General features: G+C 53.3%; 3 protein-coding genes and 1 long non-coding RNA gene across 7 annotated transcripts in view; 2 read left to right on the top strand and 2 right to left on the bottom strand.

The window, feature by feature from the left end:
- Nucleotides 1–533: 533 nt before the first annotated feature.
- On the top strand, nucleotides 534–9,867 carry IL11RA (interleukin 11 receptor subunit alpha). 3 transcript variants are annotated; one of them, XM_027089017.1, is made up of 13 exons: nucleotides 539–607; nucleotides 3,678–3,777; nucleotides 4,066–4,126; nucleotides 4,807–4,976; nucleotides 5,114–5,228; nucleotides 5,379–5,411; nucleotides 5,497–5,663; nucleotides 6,853–7,016; nucleotides 7,822–7,963; nucleotides 8,309–8,428; nucleotides 8,547–8,643; nucleotides 8,897–8,979; nucleotides 9,181–9,437. In XM_027089017.1, the coding sequence occupies exons 2-13, from the start codon at nucleotides 3,678–3,680 to the stop codon at nucleotides 9,195–9,197; spliced, it is 1,269 nt and encodes a 422-aa protein (XP_026944818.1). In that variant the 5' UTR covers nucleotides 539–607; the 3' UTR covers nucleotides 9,198–9,437. The 3 variants fall into 3 exon arrangements, 2 of the variants coding, with proteins under 2 accessions (XP_026944818.1, XP_026944817.1); XM_027089016.1 differs by lacking the exon at nucleotides 9,181–9,437 and adding an exon at nucleotides 9,444–9,867 and having other exon boundaries at nucleotides 541–607; XR_003429171.1 differs by lacking the exons at nucleotides 8,547–8,643; nucleotides 9,181–9,437 and adding an exon at nucleotides 9,444–9,867 and having other exon boundaries at nucleotides 534–607.
- A 105-nt stretch (nucleotides 9,868–9,972) lies between these two features.
- On the bottom strand, nucleotides 9,973–10,819 carry CCL27 (C-C motif chemokine ligand 27). Its single transcript, XM_027088946.1, is given in 4 exon segments — nucleotides 9,973–10,019; nucleotides 10,022–10,119; nucleotides 10,313–10,448; nucleotides 10,589–10,819. Coding segments are annotated over 4 exon segments (351 nt in total). The 5' UTR covers nucleotides 10,659–10,819.
- A 3,099-nt stretch (nucleotides 10,820–13,918) lies between these two features.
- LOC113610606 (uncharacterized) lies at nucleotides 13,919–14,945 on the bottom strand. Its single transcript, XM_027088913.1, has 4 exons — nucleotides 14,881–14,945; nucleotides 14,515–14,582; nucleotides 14,205–14,264; nucleotides 13,919–14,081 (listed from the first exon to the last, which is right to left on the bottom strand). The coding sequence occupies exons 2-4, from the start codon at nucleotides 14,559–14,561 to the stop codon at nucleotides 13,925–13,927; spliced, it is 264 nt and encodes an 87-aa protein (XP_026944714.1). The 5' UTR covers nucleotides 14,562–14,582; nucleotides 14,881–14,945; the 3' UTR covers nucleotides 13,919–13,924.
- Nucleotides 14,286–24,357, top strand: part of LOC113610607 (uncharacterized) — a 28,664-nt gene continuing 18,592 nt past the window's right edge. Inside the window, exon 1 of one of the 2 annotated variants that reach the window (XR_003429145.1) lies at nucleotides 14,286–14,669. This is a non-coding gene — a long non-coding RNA (uncharacterized LOC113610607). The remainder of the gene's footprint in view (nucleotides 14,670–24,357) is intronic. The other variant, XR_003429144.1, reaches the window with a different exon arrangement.

Raw genomic sequence — 24,357 nt, 5'->3', positions numbered from 1 at the left:
CACACACACACACACACACACACACACACACACACACACACACACACCCTGATCCTACACCTTTTATTTGTTTTGGAATCACCTGGGGAGTTTTAAACAGTACTGATTTACTTGGAGTGTGGCTTGAGAGTTTTAAAACCACAATGTCCAGCAACGTTTGAGACCCACTGCCTTACAACCAGTCCACCTCCTTATCTGGAGTCAGGGGCACCTTCAGCTTCTCTGGTCACCTGTCCAGTAGCTCCTAAGCCACTGAACTTGAGGCTTTGTTTGAGGACAGCTGGCGGGTGGACGGGGCGGGGCCTGAGAGCTCTGGTCCTGCTGTCCCAGGAGGAGAGGCTTTCAGGCCAGAACCCAGGAACCCGGCTCTAGACTCGGTCCCCGGCAGCCTCCTCAGTCCCGGACGGGACAGGAAGTGTCCGGCAGAGGTGGGTGTGGGGATGATTGGCAGTTGGAGGCTCCAATGGGTCGAGCCCCCCCTATTTCACCCCTCTCCTTCCATTGGTGCCTGGGCGGAGCCGCCCCACGGCGTGCCCCAGGGCGGCAGGGAGTAGAGGCCGGGGCGGAGGGTGAGGACGGAGGGCGCTGGCGGCGGCGGCCGCAGAAGGTGAGGCCTGATGGGGCCGCGGGTGAGCTCGAGGGAGCCTTGCCAGGAGAGGGCGGGGCCTGGGGGTGTGGGATTTGAAGGGCCCGAAGTGACTGACGGAATGTCAGTGCGTGTGTGTGCGTGTGTGTGTGTGTGTGAGAGAGAGAAAGAGAGAGAGAGAGAGACTGCAAGGCTGTGTGTGACGCTGTCAGTGTGCGAAACTTCGCAAGTGTCGCTTGGTGAAACTCAGCTAGTGTGACTGCGGGTGTCGCTCTGCTGAGGCTGAGTCTGCATGTGGCTGTGCCTGTGTGGGATTATGTGTGTGTGTCAGTGTGCAGTTTGCGGGCAGAGACCGGGTCGTGCGTTTGTGTGTGTGTGAGAGGGCCTGTGACCACATCAGGGAATGTGTTTGGGGAAGGTCTCTGCGGAGTTTGAGACTGTGTCTGACAGCGTGAGAGTGGATGGCTGGGTTTGCGTGTGCCAGTGTGTGACTTCAGCATGGCAGAGGAGGAATGAGACTTGCACTCGGCGTGTGTCCTGTATCCTGTTAGACTGAGGAGAAGTGGAGCTGGGTTTGCATTTTGGGGACCCACTTCAGTAGCCAATGGGACTGACCTTTCTACTTAGTGGCCAGGGTAAGCAGACCATCCCCAGCACACTTGGCTCTCCCTCCTTCTTTTAGTGCTTGAGAATCCTTGTCACTGGTCCAGTGCTCCTTATTTTCTGTCTCCCTGTCTGACTCAGTTTCCTTATATTTCTTTTTCTCTCTCTACTACTGTCTTCCTAGAGCTAGTGCTCTGTGTGTCTTCACACTTTCATCTCCCCAGGTATCTCTGTGTGTCTGCTTTTTAGTCCTGCCTCTCATGTTCTCTGCATCTGTCTCTCTCTCTGTGCCCCTGTGCCTGACTCCCCTGTTCACCTTTGTCTCTTTGGCTACCTGGGGGCCTGAAATGGTGATGAGATGGGGGATCTGCCGTGCTAAGAGCTCCCTGGAAGAGGGGGCTTACACTATGATGAGGAGTTGCTTTTAGAGAGTGCTGTGACCCCTCCATCCCAGGGTGGAGTGCTAAGTGTGTGTGTTTGGCTGTGCAAGGAAGAGGGAGATGTGTGTCTGTGTGTGTGTCTGGGTATGTGTAAATGTTTAAGTGTCTGAGCCTGGGTGAGGATGTCTGAGTGTATCGGTGTAACTGTGAGTGGCTGTGTCTGAGAGTGTGTGTCTGAGGGTAAGTGTGGGTCTTGTGTATCTGGCACCAAGGGACCAAAGGCATTTCCTGGTGCTGGGGCCTGAAGAGTAGCGGGGGAGGTGAGAAATGGTTGGAACGTCCAGGGGAGGGGGAAACTGGACTCTTTGGCTTTTCTTTATATCCCCCAACGTGGGGCCCTCTTCCCCTTAAAATACAGACAGCTGTGCCCTAAGGAAATATTTGCTGGGGAGTGAAAAGAGTGGGAGCACGAGTATGTGTCTGCTTTTTGATTTGACTGTGTCCGCGTGTGTTCAAGGGCGTATCTTTGTTGACTGTGCCTGGGGAGTCCACGCGTGAATGTGCCTGTGTTCTGCTGTGTGAAAACACAGGAACCTCTTGCTGACAGGGACACAGCAGCTCTCCTTTCCCTCTTGCTGTGCCTGGCTGTGCCTGGCTCTGCCTGTGGCTTCCTTTCCAGACTCGGGGGAGGCCTCTTCCCTTCCCAGGGCCTTGGGTGGGAGGGGGTGGGAGAGTAGGAGGGAGGAGAAAGGAGAGAGGAGGGGGCCTAGCTAGGGGCGGCTGAGCTCCATGGCCCAGAGGGGCGGGGGCAGGGAAGGGGAAGGAGGGGACGATTCTGGGGTCCCAGAACTGAGTAGAGCTGAGACGGGTGCTGTAGCTGGTGGGAGGAAGTCCTGGAGGCCATGGACAGTCAACCACTGGAATCATCGAGGTAGGGCAGGGCTGAGCAGGGTAAATGCGGCCGGGGAGCCGGGGTGAGCCACTAGACACACTCAGACAGACACACAGACACGCGGAGGTCGCTGCTCAGCTCTACCTGGGAGGGATTTGGGCTCTCCCTCTTCTGGAGCCCTCGCCCAGGGCCCTTTGCCCATCTGCGCCCTCTCCCACCCCCCTTCCCTCTTCCCCACTGCGTTCCTCATCCTGCTTTCTCCCATCCAGGATTCCCTCTCTCCTAGCACCTCCATCCCCCGTACACACATGGTTGGTTACCTTTTTGGCCTCTCTGAGATCCTGCTGCCCCAGCCCAGCCCTCACCTCGTTGAGCTCTCACTGCCTCCCAGTCCTGATCTCTGAGCATCTCTTTGTCCTGTGGCCTCCACCCCAGCCTCCTGTTCCTGCAGCCTCCCAGCTTCTCTCAGCCTCCTCTCCTGTCCCGCCACCCTGTCTCCATCTTCTGGCTCCTCGCCCACCCCCAGCCTCTGGCAGCAGTCAGGGCATCTGGATCTGCTTAACTCCGCAGCCTCAGCCTGCACCCTAGCCCCATCCGGCCTCACAGGCTCAAGACCAGCAAGATTCCAGAGTCAGGCCCAGATGAGCGGCGCAGAGCAAGGAGCCAGGCCCAGGCGAGAAGAGGCTTGGCAGCCAGAGCAGGGTTAGGCCTCATGGCAGGGGTACAGGGTGGGCTCAGACCCACCATGACAGTCCCACCCCAGGGTGATGAGGGCTGCCTCAGGTCAGTCAGAGGCAACGACTATCCCTGGGCCAGGTGGGATGGACACGGAATTCCCAACACCTGGATTGGAGGAGTTAATGGGAGTGACTGAGCCGGTGCCAACACTTGGTGCCAGGGGTGGGTGCCAAGGGTGGTGCAGGGGGCGGTGCTGGCACAGTCTGTCGCCTCCAGCTTTTGTTCTGGGCCCTAAGCCCACGACTGAGAAGGGGGGGTGTGAGGGTGTGTGTGCGTGCGTGTGTGTGTACTCACACACAGCGCTGGGCGTATGGTGGAAAGGGGACCTTACATCAGAGCCCCCAGTGATGTCTGATGTCCTTACCCCACTGGGCACCTGGTTTCCTCCTAGAAAGCCTCAGTCTGGAAGAGGGGGAGGCAGACTTTAGCCTCCCATCTTGGGAATGGGGGATCGCTGACCTTGCCTCTCTCCCCACAGATGAGCAGCAGCTGCTCAGGGCTGAGCAGGGTCCTGGTGGCCGTGGCTACAGCCCTGGTGTCTGCCTCCTGTCCCTGCCCCCAGGCCTGGGGCCCCCCAGGTGAGAAAAACTCTGCTCTATGGCCCAACTCTGACCTGTGACTTGCCACCATCACCGTGGCCCCTCTCATGCCTAACCTGTCATCCTCCCAACCCCTGAAATCCAGTCTGGCAACATCTCTCTACCCTGCTCTCTGACCTCTGTCTCCAGATTATAACATGATGTTTTGACCCCATGACCCCACTCAGGTCTTAAAAGTCCACCCCTTATCCTGTCACTGTCACAAAGTGTGGGGTGGGGTGGGAGAGAGGGAAAGGAAGAGCCTCTGCTCAGAAGTGCCTTCAACAGGGGTCCAGTATGGGCAGCCTGGCAGGGCCATGACGCTGTGTTGCCCTGGAGTGACTGCTGGGTAAGTGCTCCACCAGCCTGCTGGGCTGACAGGACCCTTTCACGACCCATTTCTTGACCTTGCCCAGTCCTCACACCCCTCCCATCCTTGCCCCTGTATCTGTAATCCTCACCTCTTTGTCTGTCTTAACCCTCAAACCATCCTTATTCAACAGAACATTCAACCAACATGTATTGAGCACCTGCTAAGTGCCTGGTCTATTCTAGGCCCTGGGATGCAGCAGTGCACAAGCCAGGCAAGATGCCAGGTAGTAATACCTGCAGGGCAGAAAATCAAAAGAGAGTGAGGTGGAAGAGGGTAACTGAGTGACCACTTTTTATTGGTAATAAGGGAAGGCCTCTCGGAGGAGGTGACATTGAAGCTGATTTCTGAAGGTTGGGGTATAAGCAAGCATTCCTGACAGAGAGAACAGCTAGTGCAAAGCCCTGAGGTGGGAGTGAGCTCCGCACTCTTGAACCAAAAGAGGCACAACCTGAGTGGAGTGCAGTGGGGGAGGGGGAGACAGGAAGGTGATGAAGAAGGAAAGGAAGGCAAGGGCTAGATCACCAGGGGCTTTGTAAGCCAGCAAAAGGAGTTTGAGCTTTACTGCAAGCACTGAGAAGCCAATGGAGAGCTGTGACATGGTCGGACTCATAGTTTAAATCTTCCCTCCATCTGTCATCATCTCATCTCACCCCCAGGGCCCCGGTGTCCTGGTTTCGGGACGGGGAGACAAGGCTGCTCCAGGGACCTGACTCTGATCTAGGGCACGAACTGGTCCTGGCCCGGGCAGAAAGCACTGACGAGGGCACCTATATCTGCCGGACCCTGGATGGTGCACTTGGGGGCATGGTGACCCTGCAGCTGGGCTGTGAGTTGGGGAGGGAGTGTTGGCGGTAGCAGTGATGAGACATGGGGCTCCTGGGGGAATCCAGGCCCTGAGTAAGCCCTCTGGGATGGGTAGGGGCTGGGAACTTCTCGGTCTCCAGCTGCACCGTCTGCCTCTAGACCCCCCAGTCCGCCCTGTTGTCTCCTGCCAAGCAGCTGACTATGAGAACTTCTCCTGCACTTGGAGTCCCAGCCAGGTTAGCGGTTTACCCACCCGCTACCTCACCTCCTACAGGTGTGTGCATGATCGGTGTGTATACCTATATGTTTGGGTGTTTAGCAAAACGTGGGTATGGGAGGTAGGTAAGGAGGTCCTAAGGAAGACCTGAGAGAGAAGGAGGACCCTCCTTTCCTTCCTGACCTCGGATGGCCTCCTCCCTGCCAGGAAGAAGACAGTACCAGGAGCCGATGGCCAAAGGTAGGACATGAGAGGGAAGCTGGGGGCTCTAGCTGGGTACCACAGTGAGCATTTCCAAAGCTCAAGACCACATCCTCTCTCCTAGGATGAGTCCATCCACAGGGCCCTGGCCATGCCCACAGGACCCCCCAGGGGCTGCCCGCTGTGTGGTCCATGGGGCAGAGTTCTGGAGCCAGTACCGGATCAATGTGACTGAAGTGAACCCCCTGGGGGCCAGCACACGCCTGCTGGATGTGAGCTTGCAGAGCATCTGTGAGTACCCACTCCTAGAGCTCTCCCTAAATCCCTACCACAGAGACCCCAAACGGACCCCAGAGTACAGGTACCCCCCAAATTCAGAACTCTCCTCCCCTGAGCTCCCACATAGCTCCCTCCCAACATAGACCCATTTCGGCACACAGATGGCCCCCATGGAGACTAAGAACCCAGGGAGATCAGAGCCCAGGAGGCAGGCTTACATCAGCTTCTAGAGACTGCTGCCACTACCCCCTTCCCTACTAGTCCTTCCTGGCTGCCTAGCCCCAGTGCTGCCTCTCTGCTTCTAGGCCTTGTGCTGAAGGCACTTCTATCTCATGTCCTCCCTGCCCAGTGGAAGCCCTTGCTGGCCTCTCCTTCCTCTTGATCTGTGTGTGGAAGGGGGTCACCAAAGCGCTGGCTGGAATTTGGGCCAACTCATCTTCCTTGGATGGAAAGCAGAGTCACTCTTTTTTAAAAAAATTTATTTATTTTATTTATTGATTTTTGGCTGCATTGGGTCTTCGTTGCTGCACGTGGGCTTTCTCTAGTTGTGGCGAGCGGGGGCTACTCTTCCATCGCGGTGTGTGGGCTTCTCATTGTGGTGGCTTCTCTTGTAGCGGAGCATGGGCTCTAGGCGCGTGGGCTTCAGTAGTTGTGGCACGCGGGCTTTCTCTATTTGTGGCGAGCGGGGGCTACTCTTCCATCGCGGTGCGTGGGCTTCTCATTGCGGTGGCTTCTCTTGTAGTGGAGCATGGGCTCTAGGCGCGCGGGCTTCAGTAGTTATGGCACGCGGGCTCAGTAGTTATGGCTCGTGGGCTCTAGAGTGCCGTCTCAGTAGTTGTGGCACACGGGCTTAGTTGCTCCGTGGCATGTGGGATCTTCCCAGACCAGGGCTCGAACCCGTGTCCCCTGCACTGGCAGGCGGATTCTTAACCACTGAGCCACCAGGGAAGTCCCAGAATCACTCTTTAACTCACTCAACAAACATTTCAAAAATCCATCCTCAGATCTTAGCTTACTTTATAATAGGGATGACAGATAGGTCCTGTGCCTAATGGATGATCAAGCTTAAGATTTCCCCAACCTCCTTGGAAGTGCCTCCCCTCAGGGACCTTTAGGCACACACCCATCTTCCCTTGGGAGGTGGTGGGGAAGGGATGAGTACCTGTCTTGTGCCCTGAATTTGTGTCTCCACTGCCCCCAGTGCGCCCTGACCCACCCCAGGGGCTGCGGGTAGAGTCGGTACCTGGCTATCCTCGCCGCCTGCGTGCCAGCTGGACGTACCCTGCCTCCTGGCCCCGCCAGCCCCACTTCCTGCTCAAGTTCCGGCTGCAGTACCGTCCAGCACAGCATCCAGCCTGGTCCACGGTGAGGCCCTTGGAGTGCGTCCCAATCTGGGGCTGTGGGTCCTGTCTCTAGTTTCATGTTCCTGGGTGTTCTGCGTGACCAGATCTGGCAGGTAACTGACGCCCCGTGGCCTTCCCCTACAGCGTACTCTCCATGGGCCAGGCCTTGTGCTGGGTGCTGGGGTTGTAGCAGAGCCTGAGGGACCGAGCCTCTGCCCTGCAGGGCTGTAACTGATCTCAGCCCATCTGTGGGAAGACAGCAGTGATTTTTTAAAAATAACTTTTCTAGGAAAAGGAGTGCCTTTCAGCCAGAGGCACAGCCGCATACAAACACTCATATACTCAGATGTGGATAGAGGTGAAGTCCCACATCTGGAGATGGCAAAGATTGGCCAGCATCAGGCCTGCGGAGCCGCTGCCTCAGACAATAACCAATATTTATTGAACACCATCTGTCTGCCAGGCACTGTGCTACACATTTTACATGTATTATCTCATTTAGGTGTATTCACCTCTATTTTACAAATGAAGAAACTAAGGCACAGAGAGAGGTCCAAGGTCACTCAGTAAGTGGTACAGCAAAGATTTGAACCCAGGCAGTCTGAAGTCACAGCCTGTCTACAAAACCACTGTGCACTTTTGTCTTCTGAACACTAGGTGTAGGCCTGACACCACCAGCCACCCTACGTGAAGCCCAGACGGCTGCATCAGGCTGACAGGGACAGGACTGGGAGGAAGGGGTGCTCTTTGCAGACTGGCTCTGGGGGGCAGATAGGCTGAGTGCTTATAACCTGGATAACGTGTCGACGAACCATCTGCACTGACAGGTGGAACCGGCTGGATTGGAGGAGGTGATCACGGACGCTGTGGCTGGGCTGCCCCATGCCGTGCGGGTCAGTGCCCGGGACTTTCTGGACGCAGGCACCTGGAGCGCCTGGAGCCCCGAGGCCTGGGGTACTCCGAGCACCGGTGAGAGACAGAGCCTAGGGAAAGAGCAGAGGCCCCGCTGCCCAGCATCTATCGGCGGAACTGCAGGCGCTACGGGGCGGCGTGGCAATTGCGGCCCCAGGCTTCACCTGTAGCTGCCTGCAGCCCCGCCCTAGCTTAAACCCTGCCCCAGATTAAACCCCGCCCCTCAGCCTCCGCCCTTCAGCCTCCACCCCTGCTTACATCCCCAGAAGCTGGCTCTACCCTTTCAAGCTCCGCCTCCGAGGCGCCCCTGTGTCCAACCCTGGCCCTGGCCTCGCCTGGCGGGCCCTGACCTCCGCCCCGACCCCGCGTGGATAGTTCTCCTCAGGTCTCGTCTCCCTCCAGGACCCCTACCGAAGGAGATACCAGCTGGGGGCCAGCAACACGCGCAGCCAGAGGAAGAACCTCAGGCGGTTAGCCCTGCTCCCCCAAGACCGTCCCTCCTACCAGACCCGCGGCCACTTGGTGAGCTTGGGCAGATGGGCAAAGGTGGTAGAGGATGGGAAAGCCCCAGAGAGAAGAGGGCACCGAGTTTGGTCTGGCAGGCTTGCTCTCACAGCTGGCACGTGACCCTCCCCCTCAGACCACAGAGACGCCCTGGAGCAGGTGGCTATGCTGGCATCTTTGGGAATATTCTCTTTCTTGGGACTGGTGGCTGGGGCCCTGGCACTGGGGCTCTGGTAAGTGACTGCCATTGGCCTCTCATCCTCTGATCCCACACAAGGGCTCTGATACCCATAGACCACACCCGTTCCCACCCCTCATGACTTTGCACTGAACGTGTCTGATTCTGGAACCATTCCTCCTCCTTCTCCCACCCCCAACTTCATGATTCTCACCCTTTCCTCTCTTGACCCTTTACTAACAAACCTTTTTGGAAGAGACTGAGACGCCCCACATTGTCAGGGAGACAGCTTCCTTTTTGTGCTCCAGGCTGAGGTTGAGACCATGTGAGAAGGATGGACCCCAAAAGTCTGGGTTCTTGGCCCCGATGATTCCGGTGGACAAGCTTCCAGGTGAGTATGACCTCTGGGAGGTTTGGACTTGGAGATGTGTGCCCTCATTTTGAGTGTCTGGATTAAGAGCCAGGTGCCTTAGTCATAAGGGTTTTGGGAATCAGAGTTGGGGCTCCTCATTCTTGTAACTTCTGGACTCAGGGATGGGCCTTTCGTTCTTGAGTCCCGGGCTCAGAGTTGGGTCTCTTCTGTCTCTTGCAGGATACTGGGGCTCCTAGATGGATTCCCTCCTCATTTTCAGGGTATTAGGCTCAGAGCTGGATCCCCTGCCTTATTCTTGACGTGCCTGGGCCCAGAGCTAGGTCCACTCCCTCATCTTCAGGGTATTGGGGCTTACACAGAGGTGGGCTCCCCTATTCATTTTTGGAGTGTTGGGCTCAGAGCTGGGTCTCCTCCCTCATTCTCTGGGAATCTGGGACAAGATCCAGTCCTACTATCTCCCTTGATTTTCCTCCTTCTTCTAGGAGTCCCAAACCTGTAGAGGATCTTGGAAGGCTTCAGCTGATTCCACCTATAACTCTGTCTTGCTGGTGTGGATGGACAGACAGGTGGAACCCAGGCAGGACAGTAGATCCCCACGGAGTGGGGTTCTCAGCTGGAAATTCTGTTTGGAGCTCATTTCTATGAGACTCTGTGTTCCCAACTTGCCAGCTGAAAGGTGCCTGGACCTCTGGCTTCATCTCAGAGTTGGCAGCCCACCTGAGGAATGTGTGTAGATGTGTATGTCTGTGTCCATGTGTGTCCACGTGTATGTGAGGCAGGGAACATGTGTTCTCTGCATGTATGTATATAGGTACCTGGGGAGTGTGTGTGGGTCCTTGGCTCTCGGCCTTGCCCCTGGCGGGGGTTGTGAAGGTGTGAATAAAGAGAATGAGGAGGTTCTTCTGTCTATTGACATGTCTCACAGCTCCGGACTCGGGACTCACAGGAGAATACACAGAACTTGGAGACCACAGTCAGAGACTACTGGGCGATGCTGCTTTATTATTTTGGCTACTGGGGGCCCCGGCCCATTTTCCCTATCATCTCCAAACTCAGTTGGGCAGAGTCCCCTGGAGCCTCTTCCCTTGGCAGTCAAATCACAGAGTCAGGCTGCGGTTCTGGGGGTGGATGCAGATGCTGCGTCTAGACAGGTGAAACCTGGGAAAGGAAAGGTCCAAAGCCATGGTCGTAGCTTGGAGATGAGGGTAAGGCCCAGGGGTTAGAGGCAAAGGCCAGATGAAAACCTGAGTTGGCATCAGAATTAGCAATTGGGGCGGGGTTGAGATCAGCATCAGGGGTTGGGACTGAGGTCAGAGTCAGGGGTCAAATCAGGGGCAGAGTCAAAGCTCACACGAAGGCCTGGAGGTGACAGTCCCCATCAGCTTCCTGAAATTCCACTCGGATGACCTTCCTCGGTAGTTTGCTTGAGAGTGGCTGTCAGTAGAACTGAGTACAGCATGATGTAGTGCTGGGTGCCAGTGGCAATGCTAGGGGACAACAGGACCGTGTGTTCGGAGGGCTTCTGACCCTAAGCTCCATCGGATAGCTGGAGGCTGGGCTTCCTGGGCCCCTTTCCCTCCATCCCATTCACCCAGACCCCTGGCCTTCTAGACCCCCAAACACTCACCTCCTCCAGGGTCTGGGCTTAGGAGCAACAGTAGCAGCAGGAGGCTGCTGGTGGGTGAGGGCCCCTTCATGATGCTCAGCCTGGATACTTCCTTCTTTCTCTGCCTCCTTCCCTACCTTTTATCTGGGTGCCTTTTACCTGGGGCACCAGGTGAGTCAGCGGCAGGTGAAGATGTATTGCTCATCCTGTGACACTCCTGGGCCCTAATTACCAGAGACCCCTGTGCCACAGACCCCCTCCTCTTTTAGGACAGTAATTTCCCATGGGCTCCTAAATCCTGGGCAGAGAAGCTGGGGAGGGGATTGTGCACATGGGGACTGATGGTACAGTAACTGAGTAAGGGCGGCCAAGGATCCACAGTGGCATCCAATGATGGACATTAACACTCACATACTCATAGTTACACATTCACAGTCACACCTCAGTCACTCGATCAACCTCACATGATCAGACAACCCCGGATGGAATCATACAGTCCCAGTTATACTCAAAGTTCCACTCCCACACGGTTGTGTTTTCACAATCGTCCAACCACACGGTCACACTAGCACACCCAAATTCTGATGGGGGAGTTGTGGGTGGGCTGGGAGCAGATGGCAGGCCAGCACCAACTTGCCTTCATTTCCCCCTGCCCGCTTCCTGCCCTAGCCTGCTTGTCTTATTAGGAAAAATTGACGGGAATGGCTCCCTAAAGCAGGCCCTTCTGACTGAGGAGGAGTCTTGCCTGGGCCGGTCACATTCAGACTGCGAAGCTGGGAGAAGGCCCTTTTTGGTGGTAATGGGTTGCCTTGGGGATACTGAGGTGTGGGTTGCTTTCCCCAGAAGATGAGATAGGGAGGAAGGATGGGGTGGATATGGAGGGCAGGTGAGGGAAGATAAAAGTTCTTTGGTGCCAGGTTGCTGCTGTCCAACAGGTAAGAGACCCAAGAAATCTTACGTTCCTGTTTTTGCCTAGTCCTGTCCCAGACATGCCAGCCTCTTACCAGCAGGGACCTGGGGTTTCCAGCCCCTGGCTTATTGAGACATAAGATTCAAGAGCTCAGTTACCTCTCCTTTGTTCTATTCAAATGCCAGTTTCTCTCTATTGTGGGCCTGGAAGAAACCCCCCCTCCCCAACCCCTACACCCTCTGCATCCCATCCTCTTGCTAAAGCCCCGACCTCCCTTTACCTTCCTGTCCCTTCTTTTTAAATCCTATATCCAGCCCTCACCCCCTCTTCCCCTAGCCACCCCCCTCCCCACCCAATGCAAAACTATTCCTTATCTTCCTCCTCCTGTCCTTTCCAGGAAGCTGGGGACAGCCTAGGGTGGGGGCAAGCTGCTAAGTTTAGTGCCCCTGGCACCCTGAAGAATTTCCCACTCCTGGTCTGGAGATTTGAACCCTCCTGTCCTGCTCTATATTTTAAACATAAACTGATCATCACCCAGTAATCCAGCCCTTATCTGGTTGTTGCAGGGGTACCTTCTACAACCTTCTGCTCTGTCACCAGCTACCCTCTATGGGGCAGGCCTACTCTTGGGATGGGGACTCACACCTCCCTGGGCATCTTTCTGCTGCAGGGCGGCTGCAACAATCAGGAGCGACCCTAAGCTCGGAGAGTAGGGACTAATCCCCCTCCCAGGCTGAAAGACTCGAGCTTCTCCCGCTCCTGTCCAGGGTAAGGCTTGGGGGCTCCTTCCCTGGAGCTTGTCTTGTGGATACTCAGGAAATCTGAGTATCCTGAGGGATTCTGAGGTGTAGGCCCAGGGCTGGACAGGGTACTCTTTTGTCAGGGTTCTCAATGTAGACATTGTGAGGAAATGCCTCAAGAGCCTGGGTCCATTCTTGAAGGTGGCCACAACCCAGAGGTCACTCATCTTGAATTTCTAGTACCAGAGGCCTTAGGGTCTCTCACCCACCCTCCAGTCTGGACTTGTACCCCAGAGCTCGGGTGCACCCACTGAGGCACCATCATCTTGTCACAAATCTTCAGCTGGCTGTCTGTCACACACTTTGGAGTCTTTTCTGGACCAGTCAATCCAGAGGCCTGGGAAGGAAGAAACAAATTCTTCCAGGTATGCACCCATCTCTCCCCTTTGGCTTCTCCAAAGATAGGGCCAAGTCTCTTTTTTTTTTTTTTTTTTTGAGGTATGCGGGCCTCTCACTGTTGTGGCCTCTCCCGTGGCGGAGCACAGGCTCCGGACGTGCAGGCTCAGCGGCCATGGATCACAGGCCCAGCCGCTCCGCAGCATGTGGGATCTTCCTGGACCGGGGCACGAACCCGTGTCCCCTGCATCGGCAGGCAGACTCTCAACCACTGCGCCACCAGGGAAGCCCGGGCCAAGTCTTTTTCCCAGCTACAACCTGCTATGGCAGGGTCAGCACGAGGCTGGAAGTTAGCTCTGACCCCACCCACAAACTGGGCAGTCCCTTTAACTTAATTCTGTGGTGCCCTCCCTGGTGCTGGGGCCAGTCCCTAACTGAAAGCAGACCCACTAGGAGTCCCTGACCCTTCATCACTTCAGGAACTAGTGGGTTTCAGCCCAACTCGGTGACAAGACAGAAAGGAAAGGTAGGGAGCAGTGGCCCTTGGGTTCTCCTAGGGAGGTTACACTTCGGGGGGCTGATGCCAAGTATCTATGTACCTTTGTTTTTTTTTTTTGGCTGCGCTGTGCGGCATGCGGGATCTTAATTCCCCAACCAGGGATCGAACCCATGCCCCCTGAAGTGGGAGCATGGAGTCTTATCCACTGGACCATCAGGGAAGTCCCTGATGCCAAGTATCTTTAAACTTGGGATCCAACTGGAGGAGCCAGAAGCTGGGGTGTTAACTGTAGGAAAGACCTCCAACAGTTCTAAGTCATTCCCCTATGGCAGGCCGAGGGTAGCAGCTTCTAGGAATCTTTCCCTCCTCTCACAGCCTACTTCCTACAACTATGGGCTTAAAATATTTTAGATCCACTCCCAGGAGAAGATTCTTCAGGCACCTGGCAAAGTCCTGTCTAGGAGGAAGGTGGAAGCAGAGAGCTGGGATTGTGAGGATTTATGGATGTGGGGACAAGGCTGGGAGGAAGATAAAGCCAGGATTATTTAGCTCCCTCCATACAGACCACTCATAGAGATGAGTGTGTGTGTGGTGGGGCGGGGGGCTTAGGTGGTGGAAGGCAATCACTGGTAGTAAGGGGAGGCCTGACCCTGATGGGAGACCCTTAGGAATAATGGGAGCCTGGACACGGACGGACACCCTATCAAGGACAGAGGCCCTGTCAATACGGAAACAGCCGGCGTGGAGAGGGGCTCCCAGCCCGAATGGCGGCAGCGGCGGCAGAATCAGGAGGGCAGGACGGTGGCTTTGGTTTAAATCTTTAATGCACCAGCTGGCTGGGCAGTGGCAGCGGGGGTGCGGCGGGGGAGGCTGCGACCGGAGCGCTGGGGAGCAGTGCCCAGTCCACTTGACAGACAGCTCATTAGGCCCCGCAGAGGCTCCAGCTTCTGCTCCCGAGGGTGCGCTGAGCTGTGGGGCGACCCGACACAGGCATGAGGCGGGGCGGGGGCTCCCGGCTTCCCCGCGATCGGTTCTCCCGGACTGAGCCTCGTCCATGCCCCGGGCGGGTCCGCGGTATCGCAGCCCCCTCACCTCCGCTCCCTTCGCCACATGCGCAGCCAGGGGAAAAAGTAGAAACAGCCCCAGTAGATCCTGCAAAGAGAAGGCAGAGCCGGGCGGGGCGGGGCGGGGCTGACCCCACCGACTCCGCCCCTTGGACGCCTCGCCCCTCTCGTGGAAGGCTCCGCCCCGTCTTTTAGAGGCGGTTCCTCCAGCCCACGCCCCCTAAGAGGCCCCACCCCTCCCGCTTCTCCCGCCCCAGAAACCTCGCGCCCTCCCCGCCCCTCCCCCACCACCCCGGAGCGGCTAGGTTCCTCCTCCGCAGAACCCCGCCTCCACTCACTCCTCCTCAGCCTCCAGCGCCACCTCGTATCTCCTCAATCCCGACATGTCCTGGGTTCCGAACGTCTCCTGGGGAGCGGCATGATTGGATCAAGGATTCCCCAATCCCGGATCCCCTTCTCTGTCATTCTCTGGACCAGTTTGACTTGTTCTCGGGTAATATGAGACAGGTGCCCCCGGGAAGACTCAGTTGCCACATCGGGACAGGGTAGGATTGAAGATTTGGGAGGCACTAGACGTTAAGGGATTGGGAGGTCGGGCACCTCGGGGGCATGGGGCATTTAGGGGGTTAGAGCCAAAGGCCTTCGAGGTCATGGGGCTGGGATATTTGGGGCCCCGGGTGAGGATTTTCGGGGATTGGGGTCACCTGGAGGGGGGCTGAGGGGTCGACGCAGCCTAAACGCCCACCCTCCCTGGCTCCACCCCGGAAACAGGCCGGTACGTTACGTCACAAGGACACCGTCACGCACTAGGGGTGGGGCTTGCCTATTACCCGGAAGGGGCGGAGCCAGGGCATTTCTTCAGAGGAGGCATAGTCCAGAAGGTGGAGCCAGAACCTATCAATAAAGGGGTGGAGTCAGGGCTTATTACTAAGAGGCAGGGCACGGACCCTCTTTTATAAGGGCGGAGTCAGATTTCGGAGCTCCACCTTGGGAAGACGGAGACCTCAGTACCAGGCAGCAAGAAAAGAGCTTTGGGACGCTTCCAGTACTCTTTTGCCATCCCCTCTCCTCTCTGTCTTCTTGGCTTCTGCTCTGACAATTGCCTTTCTTGTTTGCCCCATTCTATTTTTATGATTCTGGGCAGAGGAGGAATAGGGCTCCAGAGAGGGCCCAGTCTAGACAGGCCAGGCTATGGGAATACTTGTTGGCTGAGTGGCCTTGGCCAAGTCACTTCATAGTTAGAGGGTCACAGCCCTTCCTCTCTGAGCTGAGACCTCCTTTCTTGCGATTTTTGTTCCTGCAGTCACTAATCAACAAATATTTATCGAGTGACTACTATGTGCTGGGTGATGTGCTTGGGCATGAGGATACAGCAGAGAAGACAGGCACAGATTCTGCCCTCAGAGAGCTTGTCATCTAGGTTGGAGGGGTGAGGGCAATCAAAAGAGACAATAAGATCACTACAATAGACGAAACTGACTGGCTGGGGGCAGTAGAGGGTGCTTTGGTAAAGCCAAGAAAGAGCAATTAACCCGGTGTGGGAGGTTGGAAATAGCTGCCCTATTTGGTCTGGGAAGGGGGGAAGGGAGCCTTGTGGCTGGACGGTATGGGAGAGAATGACCAGAAATGAGTGAAGTAAAAGTTCCCTCAGGCTGAAGTGTGGAGAATAGATTCACCTATCCTCTTCCCACCATCCCACATGCTTTTCCCCTCTCATACCTATCTTCCCCTGCCTGGGCTACATACAGACAGGTGACAGACAGATCCATGGATGCCAGTGGGAAGCATTGCAGTCTGGGCATGGAGAAGCTGTGCTTCCACCGCACTCACCCTCACACTCACTCTCACAGTGACACTCCTGCCCTGCTGCAGCTGGGTCAAGTCTGGTGCACGGGAACAGGAGGCCTGGTCCCCAGGGCTTCAGTAATTCACATCCCTTCACTCAGATGCAGGGCTCTGTCTGTTGTATACTAAAGAATTTGGCTTTTGTCCCTGTTCCTGAGAGGGAGACTCTAAATCTTTGGAATATCTCAAGTAATACGCGTGTCTTTGTTATCTATGAGCCCTTTGGGTCACACCTGAGTTGATGCTAAGAGATGAGGTGACTTGGGATGAGGCCTGGTCAGCAGAAAGACCAACCATATCATTGCAGAATTGGGGCTTTGAGCCAGTCCATCAGAGGAGATCGAGTCATGTTGCCAACAATTCATTCATGCCTATGTATGAAATCTCAGTAAAAACTCTGGACACCAAAGCTCATGGAACTTCCTGGTTGGTGAACACATTGATGTACTGGGAGGGTGACGTGCCCTCTGTGTCTCCATGGGGAGAGAGCATGGGAGCTCTGCGCTGAGACTCTCCTTGTGTGTCTTTTCATTTGGATGTTCCTGATATATATACTTTATAAAAAACTAGTTGTCAGGGTTTCCCTGGTGGCCCAGTGGTTGAGAGTCCACCTGCCGATGCAGGGGACACAGGTTCGTGCCCCGGTCCGGGAAAGTACCACATGCCGCGGAGCGGCTGGGCCCGTGAGCCATGGCTGCTGAGCCTGTGTGTCCGGAGCCTGCGAGTCCGGAGTCTGTGTGTCCGGAGCCTGTGCTCCACAACGGGAGAGGCCACGACAGTGAGAGGCCCACGTACAGCAAAAAAAAAAAAAAAAACAAACAAAAAAGTAGTTGTCAGTATAGCACTTCTGAGTTCTGTGAGTCATTCTAGTGAACTATTGGACCTGAGGGGGGTTTGAAGACCTCTGGACTTGTAGCTAGTTAGGCAGAAATGCAGGTGGCCTGGGGACCCCACTTGTGACTGGCATCTCAAGTGGGGGCAGGCTTGTTGGGACTGTGCCCTTAAACCTGTGAAGTCTAACACTAGCTCTGGGTTGTTAGTGTCTGAATTGAATTGCAGTACATGAGTTGGTAGCAGAATACCTTTCCACTGAGTGCACTCCCCACTGTCTCCATCTATCTAGAACATTTTTTCCCTTTCATAACTCCTCAGTAGTCTCCCTGTCCCCACTTCCCGCTCTTTGTCTTTAGCTCTGAGAACCTCAGCGCTCAACATTTTGGACAAGGGAAGGGGGTTGCATTGTCCCTGTTAGGGGAAGGTTTGCAGTGTCGTCCTCTTGAAGGCATTTGAACATCAGTTTTAAGGCTAGGGGTCAGAGCTTGGTTCAGGATTAGAGGTCAGAGCAAGGTGGAGGGGACCTCCCTCTTTCCCAGGTTTCTCCTTACTCCCACCTCTTCTCTGTGGTCCTAAGACTACTGGAGTGGGAAAGATGGGACCCAGCTGGTCCCCCAGATTCCCTGAGGACAATCACAGGTAGCAGGGTAAGGCTGGAGAAGATCTCCTCCCAGGTCTCCCTAGGCCTATCACAGTGACTACACATCCATCATCTGAGACCTACTCCTCTCTTCGACAAGCAGGGCTAAAGGGAAAGTTCTTTGGAAGCAGGTCCAGCTCCCATATCGCACATCTCAGGACTCTAGGGCTTCACCCTCCTGGCCCAGCCAGTACTGTCCCTCTCCCCCATTATTTTCCTGTGCCCAAAACTGAGTCAGAGAATTATCGATAGCATGAGGGGAACCTGGCTTAAAACACCCCCTTCTGCCATGCCTTCCCTATCCTGGGAATTGAGAGGGGATTTCTGAGGAGAGGGGCTGGTTAACTCACAGGGACACAAGGAAACTAGAGATGAGGGAGGGGAGCAAGTGTTTCCCCCACCTGATGAGAGGGACCCAAGAGACAGAGACCAGAGGAGGAGACCCCTCAGGAGACACCAATTGTGGAGCGCTATTCTGTTTCCCATTCCCAGCCCTAGAGCATATGATATGACAAACTTAACTGTGAGCCCTTTTTTGTCTGCCTTTTCTTTCCATCATCCATCCATTTATCAACTGATCGATCCGTCCATCCATGTGTCCATATGTCTCCCCATCTTTGTCTCTTCATCAGTCCATTTTCCCATCTTTCCTTTCATCTATCTTTTCACACCTTCTTCTTCATTTATTCATCTGTATGTTTAACCATTAGCTGTCTATTTAATGCATCCATTCATCTATTTATCAGTTATGGTAATAATGAACATTTGTTGATACTTAAGTGCCATGCACCATGCTAAATGCTCTAAAATCATTTTCTCATGACAAATCTATGAAGTAGAATGCTGTGAGTGATGCTTTTGTTCATGCAGACACTTTTTTATACTCCTTTTCCTGGTTCCTTTAGGGAATTTCTCTCTCACTTCACGTGGTCTTGGTGGCTGTGTTCACCATAGTGATCTGATCAGAGTACTCCATTCCCTGGCCACTGTAATATATTGAAGAACTGAGTATGTGTCACAAGCACAGTTCAAAGCTTTTCATGAGCTTTGATGTTAGGAGAAAGAGGTCCTCTGTTTTGGATCACTCACTATACAAATGTGGACTTGAGGCTTCCAGTGGCCATATTTTCTGCTGCTAGAAGATCACCTGTCTATAACAGGAATGAGGCCTCCACATAAAAAGAATTAGAGAGAAGTCAAGTTAAAAGATGGAGATAACATCATTTGAATCCCTGGGTCCAACCAGTGCTGAAGTAGACCAAATCTTGATCTAGTTATGTGATATGACAAATTTAACTTTTTGCTTAAGCTACTTTAAGTTGGGTTTTTGTCATTTGCAATAGAAAGAGCCCTAGATAATGATCATTGTATTATTATCCCCATTTTACAGATGAGGAAACTAAGATCCAGAAAGATTAATTTACCCAATGTTTCATCGCTTATAAATGGCAGAACATTGGTACATATTTGGAGCAAAACTCTGATATACTACCCATATATGTCTGTCCATCTGTTGGTTCAATCCATCCATCTATCCATCCATCCCAGTTATTTATTTATCTGACCATCCTTCAATGCTAAGACACCAAAGGCAAGCAGACTTGCCAACTCCAATTTGAGGCTGGGTTTGGATCAGAGGTTAGCAAAATTTTTGTTAAAGGTTCAGCTAATAAATAAGGTTTTGTAGGCCATACTGTCTCTGTAGTCACTTCTTAGCTTTGCTGTTATAGGCCCAAAGCAGCCATAGACAATATGTAAATGAACAGGCATGGCTATATTCCAATAAAGTTTTATTTACAAAAACAGGCAGCAGGCTGGCTGGGCCATAGTTTGCCAATCACTGATCTGGATCAGTGGGGAAGACACATACGTTCTGTCATTGTTGGGAACATGAGTAGGGAATGGAAACTTATATTCCTTGCATTTGCCATTACTAATGTAGTGGAAACAACAGGGTTTTTATACTCAAACTCTTGTATTTGAATCCGGTTTTAGAACCCTGGACAGTCGAGGGAACGGGATCTGTAAAATGGGAATAATATGTATCTTGTGAGGTAGTCCATGTGCCTGACTCACAGTGGGTGCATTCAGTGGTAGTTAGGTCCATCTCCTTTTCTCATTCATCACCTCCCATATATTACCAGCATCAGGAGGGCTGTCTCTTTTTAGGGTGTCCTGGGATGCAGTGAGGATAGTTCAACCTGGCTTTCTGAGTTCAGGAGCCCAACTTCTAAGAATGCGCTTTCATACGAGTTATATAGATTAAGCTCTTGCAAACTCCAAATTTCTCTTTTTAGTAGCTCTACCCCAACTCTTCTCCGTACTGTTCCACAACTGTAACCACTCCAGTGCCCAGCAAAACAAAAGGCTCTCTAGTCAACAGACCCCATTAGACTGAGAGGCAGTTTAGGTACCTTCTTTTATTAAGTCCACCATTCATGATATTACCCTGTTCCCCAGGTGGCTTTTTAACATATTTCTTCCAAAAAAATACTCTTCTCTAGGAGGAAAGATTGTGTCCATGTGTGTCTTTGTGTCTGTGTGCCCATGACGGTTTGTGTGTAATTGTGTATGTGTGTCTATATGTCCCCTTGTGTCCGTACTGTGATTATATGCTTAAATGTCTGTGGTGTGTCCTTGGTAGATGTGAGTGATTGGCACTGTGTTTGATTATATGCCTGTGTATGTGTGTGTGGGTATGGCTGTATGTGTGTGGGTAAGGGTGTCCCCACTTTTGTGTTTGTGTGTATATGTGTGTTCTGTTTAATCCATCCCATTGTGGCTCTCAACCTCACAAGGCCTGCAGGGGGCATCCAGTGCATAGGGAAAGGGGATGCGAGGCTCCTGGCCTGTGCTGCAACCTCATGGGGCCTGCAGAGGGCATCTAGTGTCTAGAAAAAAATGGGTTGTGTGGCCTGTGGAAGTGGAGCTCTGGTCTGAGGAGCCTGGGCTCTCTTATTCCAGAAAGGAGCTGGAAATGGGCAAGAAGCCTGATGACTCAGCTTCTGAAAGTCCCTGATCCTAGGAGGGGGTCTGCTTCACCCCGCAAATCCTTCTCCAAACCCTCTGTCCATATCCAGAGGGTCCCGGCCCAGCCTGCAGGGCAGAGCTTGTCCCTTTAGTCCAAGTGTGGGTAGGATATTGCACAGCACTTCCGGAGGTGACTGGACATCAGGATTGGGGGAAGTCTTGAGCAACAGTACACCCTCCTTCTCTGCCTCCTGCCCTCAGCAGCTTGAAGGACTGCCTCAGCCACTGCCAGGATTTCCTGAACATCCCCTCTCCTTCATTTTCTGCAGTTTGGGCCACTCTGGGCCCCAGGGTTTCTGGGCCTGGACTGAGCTTTCTCAGGAGACGTGCAGGAAACAAGGGCCTCTGAAACCAAGCAGAAGGTGACCTGTGTCGCTGGTGATGAGCCTGGGGGGTAGGGGGGCCAGAGGGAAGGCAAGGGAAGCTACATGTAACAGGGAGCTCTGCAGAGCCTTGAGGATGGGTGAGGCAGGAGGTAGGACATTCCAGGTGGAATGAACATCAAGCACAGAGGTTCAGGAGGGACAGGGCTTTGTGATTAATCCTGATGTGTGTGAGGCAGCAGAAGGCAAGTGGTGTGAGAAGCTATGTATGTGGGGGTAATCCCTGGGGTACTTGGGATACCTCCTGGTGATGCCATGCTCAGTGGTCAAAGTTCATGGAAGACCCCTGTAACCTTAATCAGGCAGGACCACCAGGGACCAGTATTCCCTGGGCATGAAGGTTTGGGTCCCTTAGCAGGCATAGAATGTCAACCAGCTGAAGTGCCAGTTGGAGGTAAAGGGAATGAATCATAGAGGAAGTGTGGCAAACAGAATTTAAGATTCCTCCCTCATGGTGTGCATGTCCTGTATAATCTCCTCGCTTTGAGGGGATCCCCTTGGCCTCTTGGCCTGTGAATATGATGGGATATCAGTGATGTGGTTAGGTTATGCTCTATGGCAAAAATGAAGGGGCTTTGCAGATGTAATTAAGGACTCAAAATCAGTTGACTTTGAGTTAGTCAAAAGGGAGATTACCCTGGGTGGGCCTGACCTAATCAGGTGAGCCCTTTAAAGAAGTGTCTAGGGCTAAGAAATAAACAGCAGCAGCAGATTCTCTCATGTTGCCCTTGGAGAAGCAAACTGCCATGTTGTGAAGAGGGCCATGGAGCAGGGAGATGCAGGCAGCTCTAGGAACTCAGGGCTTCAGTCCTAAAACCACAACTGTCAACACCCAGTGAATTTGGAAGAGGACTCAGAGCCTGAGATGAGATGGCAGCCTGGCTGACACCTGAGATTAGCCTGGTGAGGCCCTGAGCAGAGGACCCAGTTAACCTGTACCCAGATTGTTGACCCACAGAAACTGTGAGATAATAAATTTGGGTTGTTCGAAGCTGCTGAATTTGTGGTGATTTGTTACACAGCAATAGAAAACTAATATAAGAAAGAAGTAATAAATTCTAGTTAAGCCCCAGGACTAGTTTCAGAACTACTGACTACAACTTTTATTCATATTTCCTTCCTGGCTCTGAAATGTCCCCATTTCTTTAACTGACTCCTCTTTTCTTTCATCCTCCTTTATTCCATTCTTGAATATAGGTTGTTGTGGTAATATTACTACTACTCACCAAGATTCTGGTTTGCTTCTCCTCCTGGCAGTTGCTCCCTTGAAGTTAGGCATGGAGGTATGACCCACTTTGGCCAATGAAATGCATGTGCCATTTGTGGATAGAAGCATTTAAGGAAGGGTTCCCCTTGCTGTCTTGCCTGGCTGGAGTCAGCATGGAAACATGTGTTGAGATGAAAGAACGTGCCAAGAGATCAAAGCAGCCTGGAATGTTGAGCCACCACATGGAGTACAGCTGTGCTAGAGATTGCCTAGACTCACAGCAGGCTTGGTATGTGTGCAGCACAGAATTTTGTTGTGTTCAGCCACTCAGATTTAGGTGTCATTTGTTCTTGCAGCCTCACCCAACCTATCCTGACCAATCAGGTGTGCTGCTGGTGGTCACCAGGTGTTGTAGAATAGAGAGATGAGATTACAGCAAAACTAGAGGAGGAATGGATGTCATTCTGAGTTCGTGGATTTAGATTTGGCTTTTGCTATGGGCTGAACTGTGTCCCCTAGAATTCATGTGTTGAAGCCCTAACCCTCAATGTGACTATATCTAGAGATAGGGTATTTAGGAAGTAATTTAGGTTAAATGAGATCATAAGGGTAGGGCTCTAGTCTTATAGGACTGTGGCCTTCAATGAAGAGGAAGGGAGAGAGAGATCTCTGCCATGTGAGGACCTAGTAAGAAGGTGGTCATCTACATGCCAGGAAGAGAGCTCTCAATAGAAACCTACCATGCTGGCACCTTGATGTTGAACATCTAACCTCCAGAACTGTGAGAAAATAAATTTCTGTTGTTTAAGCCACTCAGTCCATGGTATTTTATTATGGCAGCCCAAGCAAAGACAGGTGTGGTAATTGCTAAGGCTCTGAAGAGTCTCTTTTTGGGGAGCAGTGAATCTTTTTGGTTGTATAAACAAAAGTGATCTTATGTTAGGTGACACCCTTAAAATGTTAAGTCTAGGGTTTGGTAAGAAGGATGCATGTTGATGTTGGACAGCCGTAGGGTGGATTATCAAGGTATTTATCTTTTTTTTCACTGCTCACAGTCTTAACCCCTTTCTGTGTTTGAGGAATTTCTTATTATATTAGTCTTACTTACGAGTAGATGTTGCCTTCCATCGTAGAATCCCCAAAGGATTACATTCAGCTCCCTGAATCCCAAGAAGATATCTGTCTCGCTTACTATTGTACCGTCAGCACCCAGAACAGTGCCTGGCATGAATAACTATTTCTGGGTTCCAGACAGTGATGTAGCGTCACTTTAAACACAAGGGTTTGCCAGGGCTGGGACTCTATGTCATGGCAGCCCTAAGACCATTGGGGACCCTGTGTTAACAGATGCTCTGACACTTAGGGCTGCCATGCCAAGAGGTGCCATTTACATAGACTACATGGAAAACGGTGTTCCTGGAGTGGTGCATCGCTGCTGTCCTGCCTGATGGGCTTGGGTGTTCCTGACAGTGATAGGATTTCCCAAGAGGAATGGTGGCCTGATAGTAATGGGGGGACCTTGACATGAATGGGGCTCCTGTCAGCAGTGGGGACGCCAATAGGTGATGGGATGTCCTGCCAGGATTCCTGAATTGATGGAGAGCTTTACAGTGTTGGGTCCCTGGTAGGAAGGGGTGTCTTCCTCTTGGGGGAGGATCCTTGAAGTGATGGTCTGACAGGTATGAGGTCAGCAAGGTGATTGTGGTTTTGATGGTAATGGGTCCAGATTTCCAGTGAGTGTGATTTTGAGATCCAGAACTCTGGGGGGTGGTGGGTGGGGGGTGGGTCCTGTTGTCTGATAGGGCAGTGTCGAAGCTGCTGGGGTTACAGCCATCCTACTTCGGCCGGGTTGGAGCCCAGGGCAGCTCAGGTCTTATGCTTCCCCTCCGGAGCCATGGAAGACTCAAAGGTCCTAGGAATAGAAGTGGGCTGGGAGGTCTGACTCCCCCATCTACTCTGATCCTCAGAGGTTCCACCCCATGCTTGGCCCCTCAGGAGATGGAAGCAGCCCTCAGAAGCAGGTCCTTCAGGATCTGATCCGACGCTTGCAGTCCCCAGAAGCTCTGCCCTGCAGGGGCCCCAGCCAGGCTGGCTCAGAGGCCCCCTGAGAGGCCCAGTCCTTCCAGAAGTCTCGCCCACAGACCCCTAGTCCTTCCCCTATCCCTGCCCTCCAGATCCCAACCCTGCCCTCCATTCCTCCTTTCCTTTCAACATTACCAGGTCCTGGCCTTTGCTCTTCCCC

The sequence above is a fragment of the Aethalodelphis obliquidens genome, unplaced genomic scaffold (assembly GCF_003676395.1).
Source record: "Aethalodelphis obliquidens isolate GAN/ISIS:26980383/991018 unplaced genomic scaffold, ASM367639v1 scaffold64, whole genome shotgun sequence".
NCBI classification, from domain to species: domain Eukaryota; kingdom Metazoa; phylum Chordata; class Mammalia; order Artiodactyla; family Delphinidae; genus Aethalodelphis; species Aethalodelphis obliquidens.
This window is presented reverse-complemented; position numbering and strand designations above follow the sequence as displayed.

Coding starts and splice junctions, on each gene's coding strand:
- LOC113610606 (XM_027088913.1), bottom strand. CDS start 14,561: ATGTCGGGATTGAGGAGATACGAGGTGGCGCTGGAGGCTGAGGAGGA. Junction 14,265..14,514: donor GCGCTGGAGGCTGAGGAGGA/GTGAGTGGAGGC, acceptor TTCTCTTTGCAG/GATCTACTGGGGCTGTTTCT. Junction 14,082..14,204: donor ATGTGGCGAAGGGAGCGGAG/GTGAGGGGGCTG, acceptor GTCGCCCCACAG/CTCAGCGCACCCTCGGGAGC.
- IL11RA (XM_027089016.1), top strand. CDS start 3,678: ATGAGCAGCAGCTGCTCAGGGCTGAGCAGGGTCCTGGTGGCCGTGGCT. Junction 5,412..5,496: donor CCAGGAGCCGATGGCCAAAG/GTAGGACATGAG, acceptor CCTCTCTCCTAG/GATGAGTCCATCCACAGGGC. Junction 8,429..8,546: donor ACCAGACCCGCGGCCACTTG/GTGAGCTTGGGC, acceptor CCTCCCCCTCAG/ACCACAGAGACGCCCTGGAG.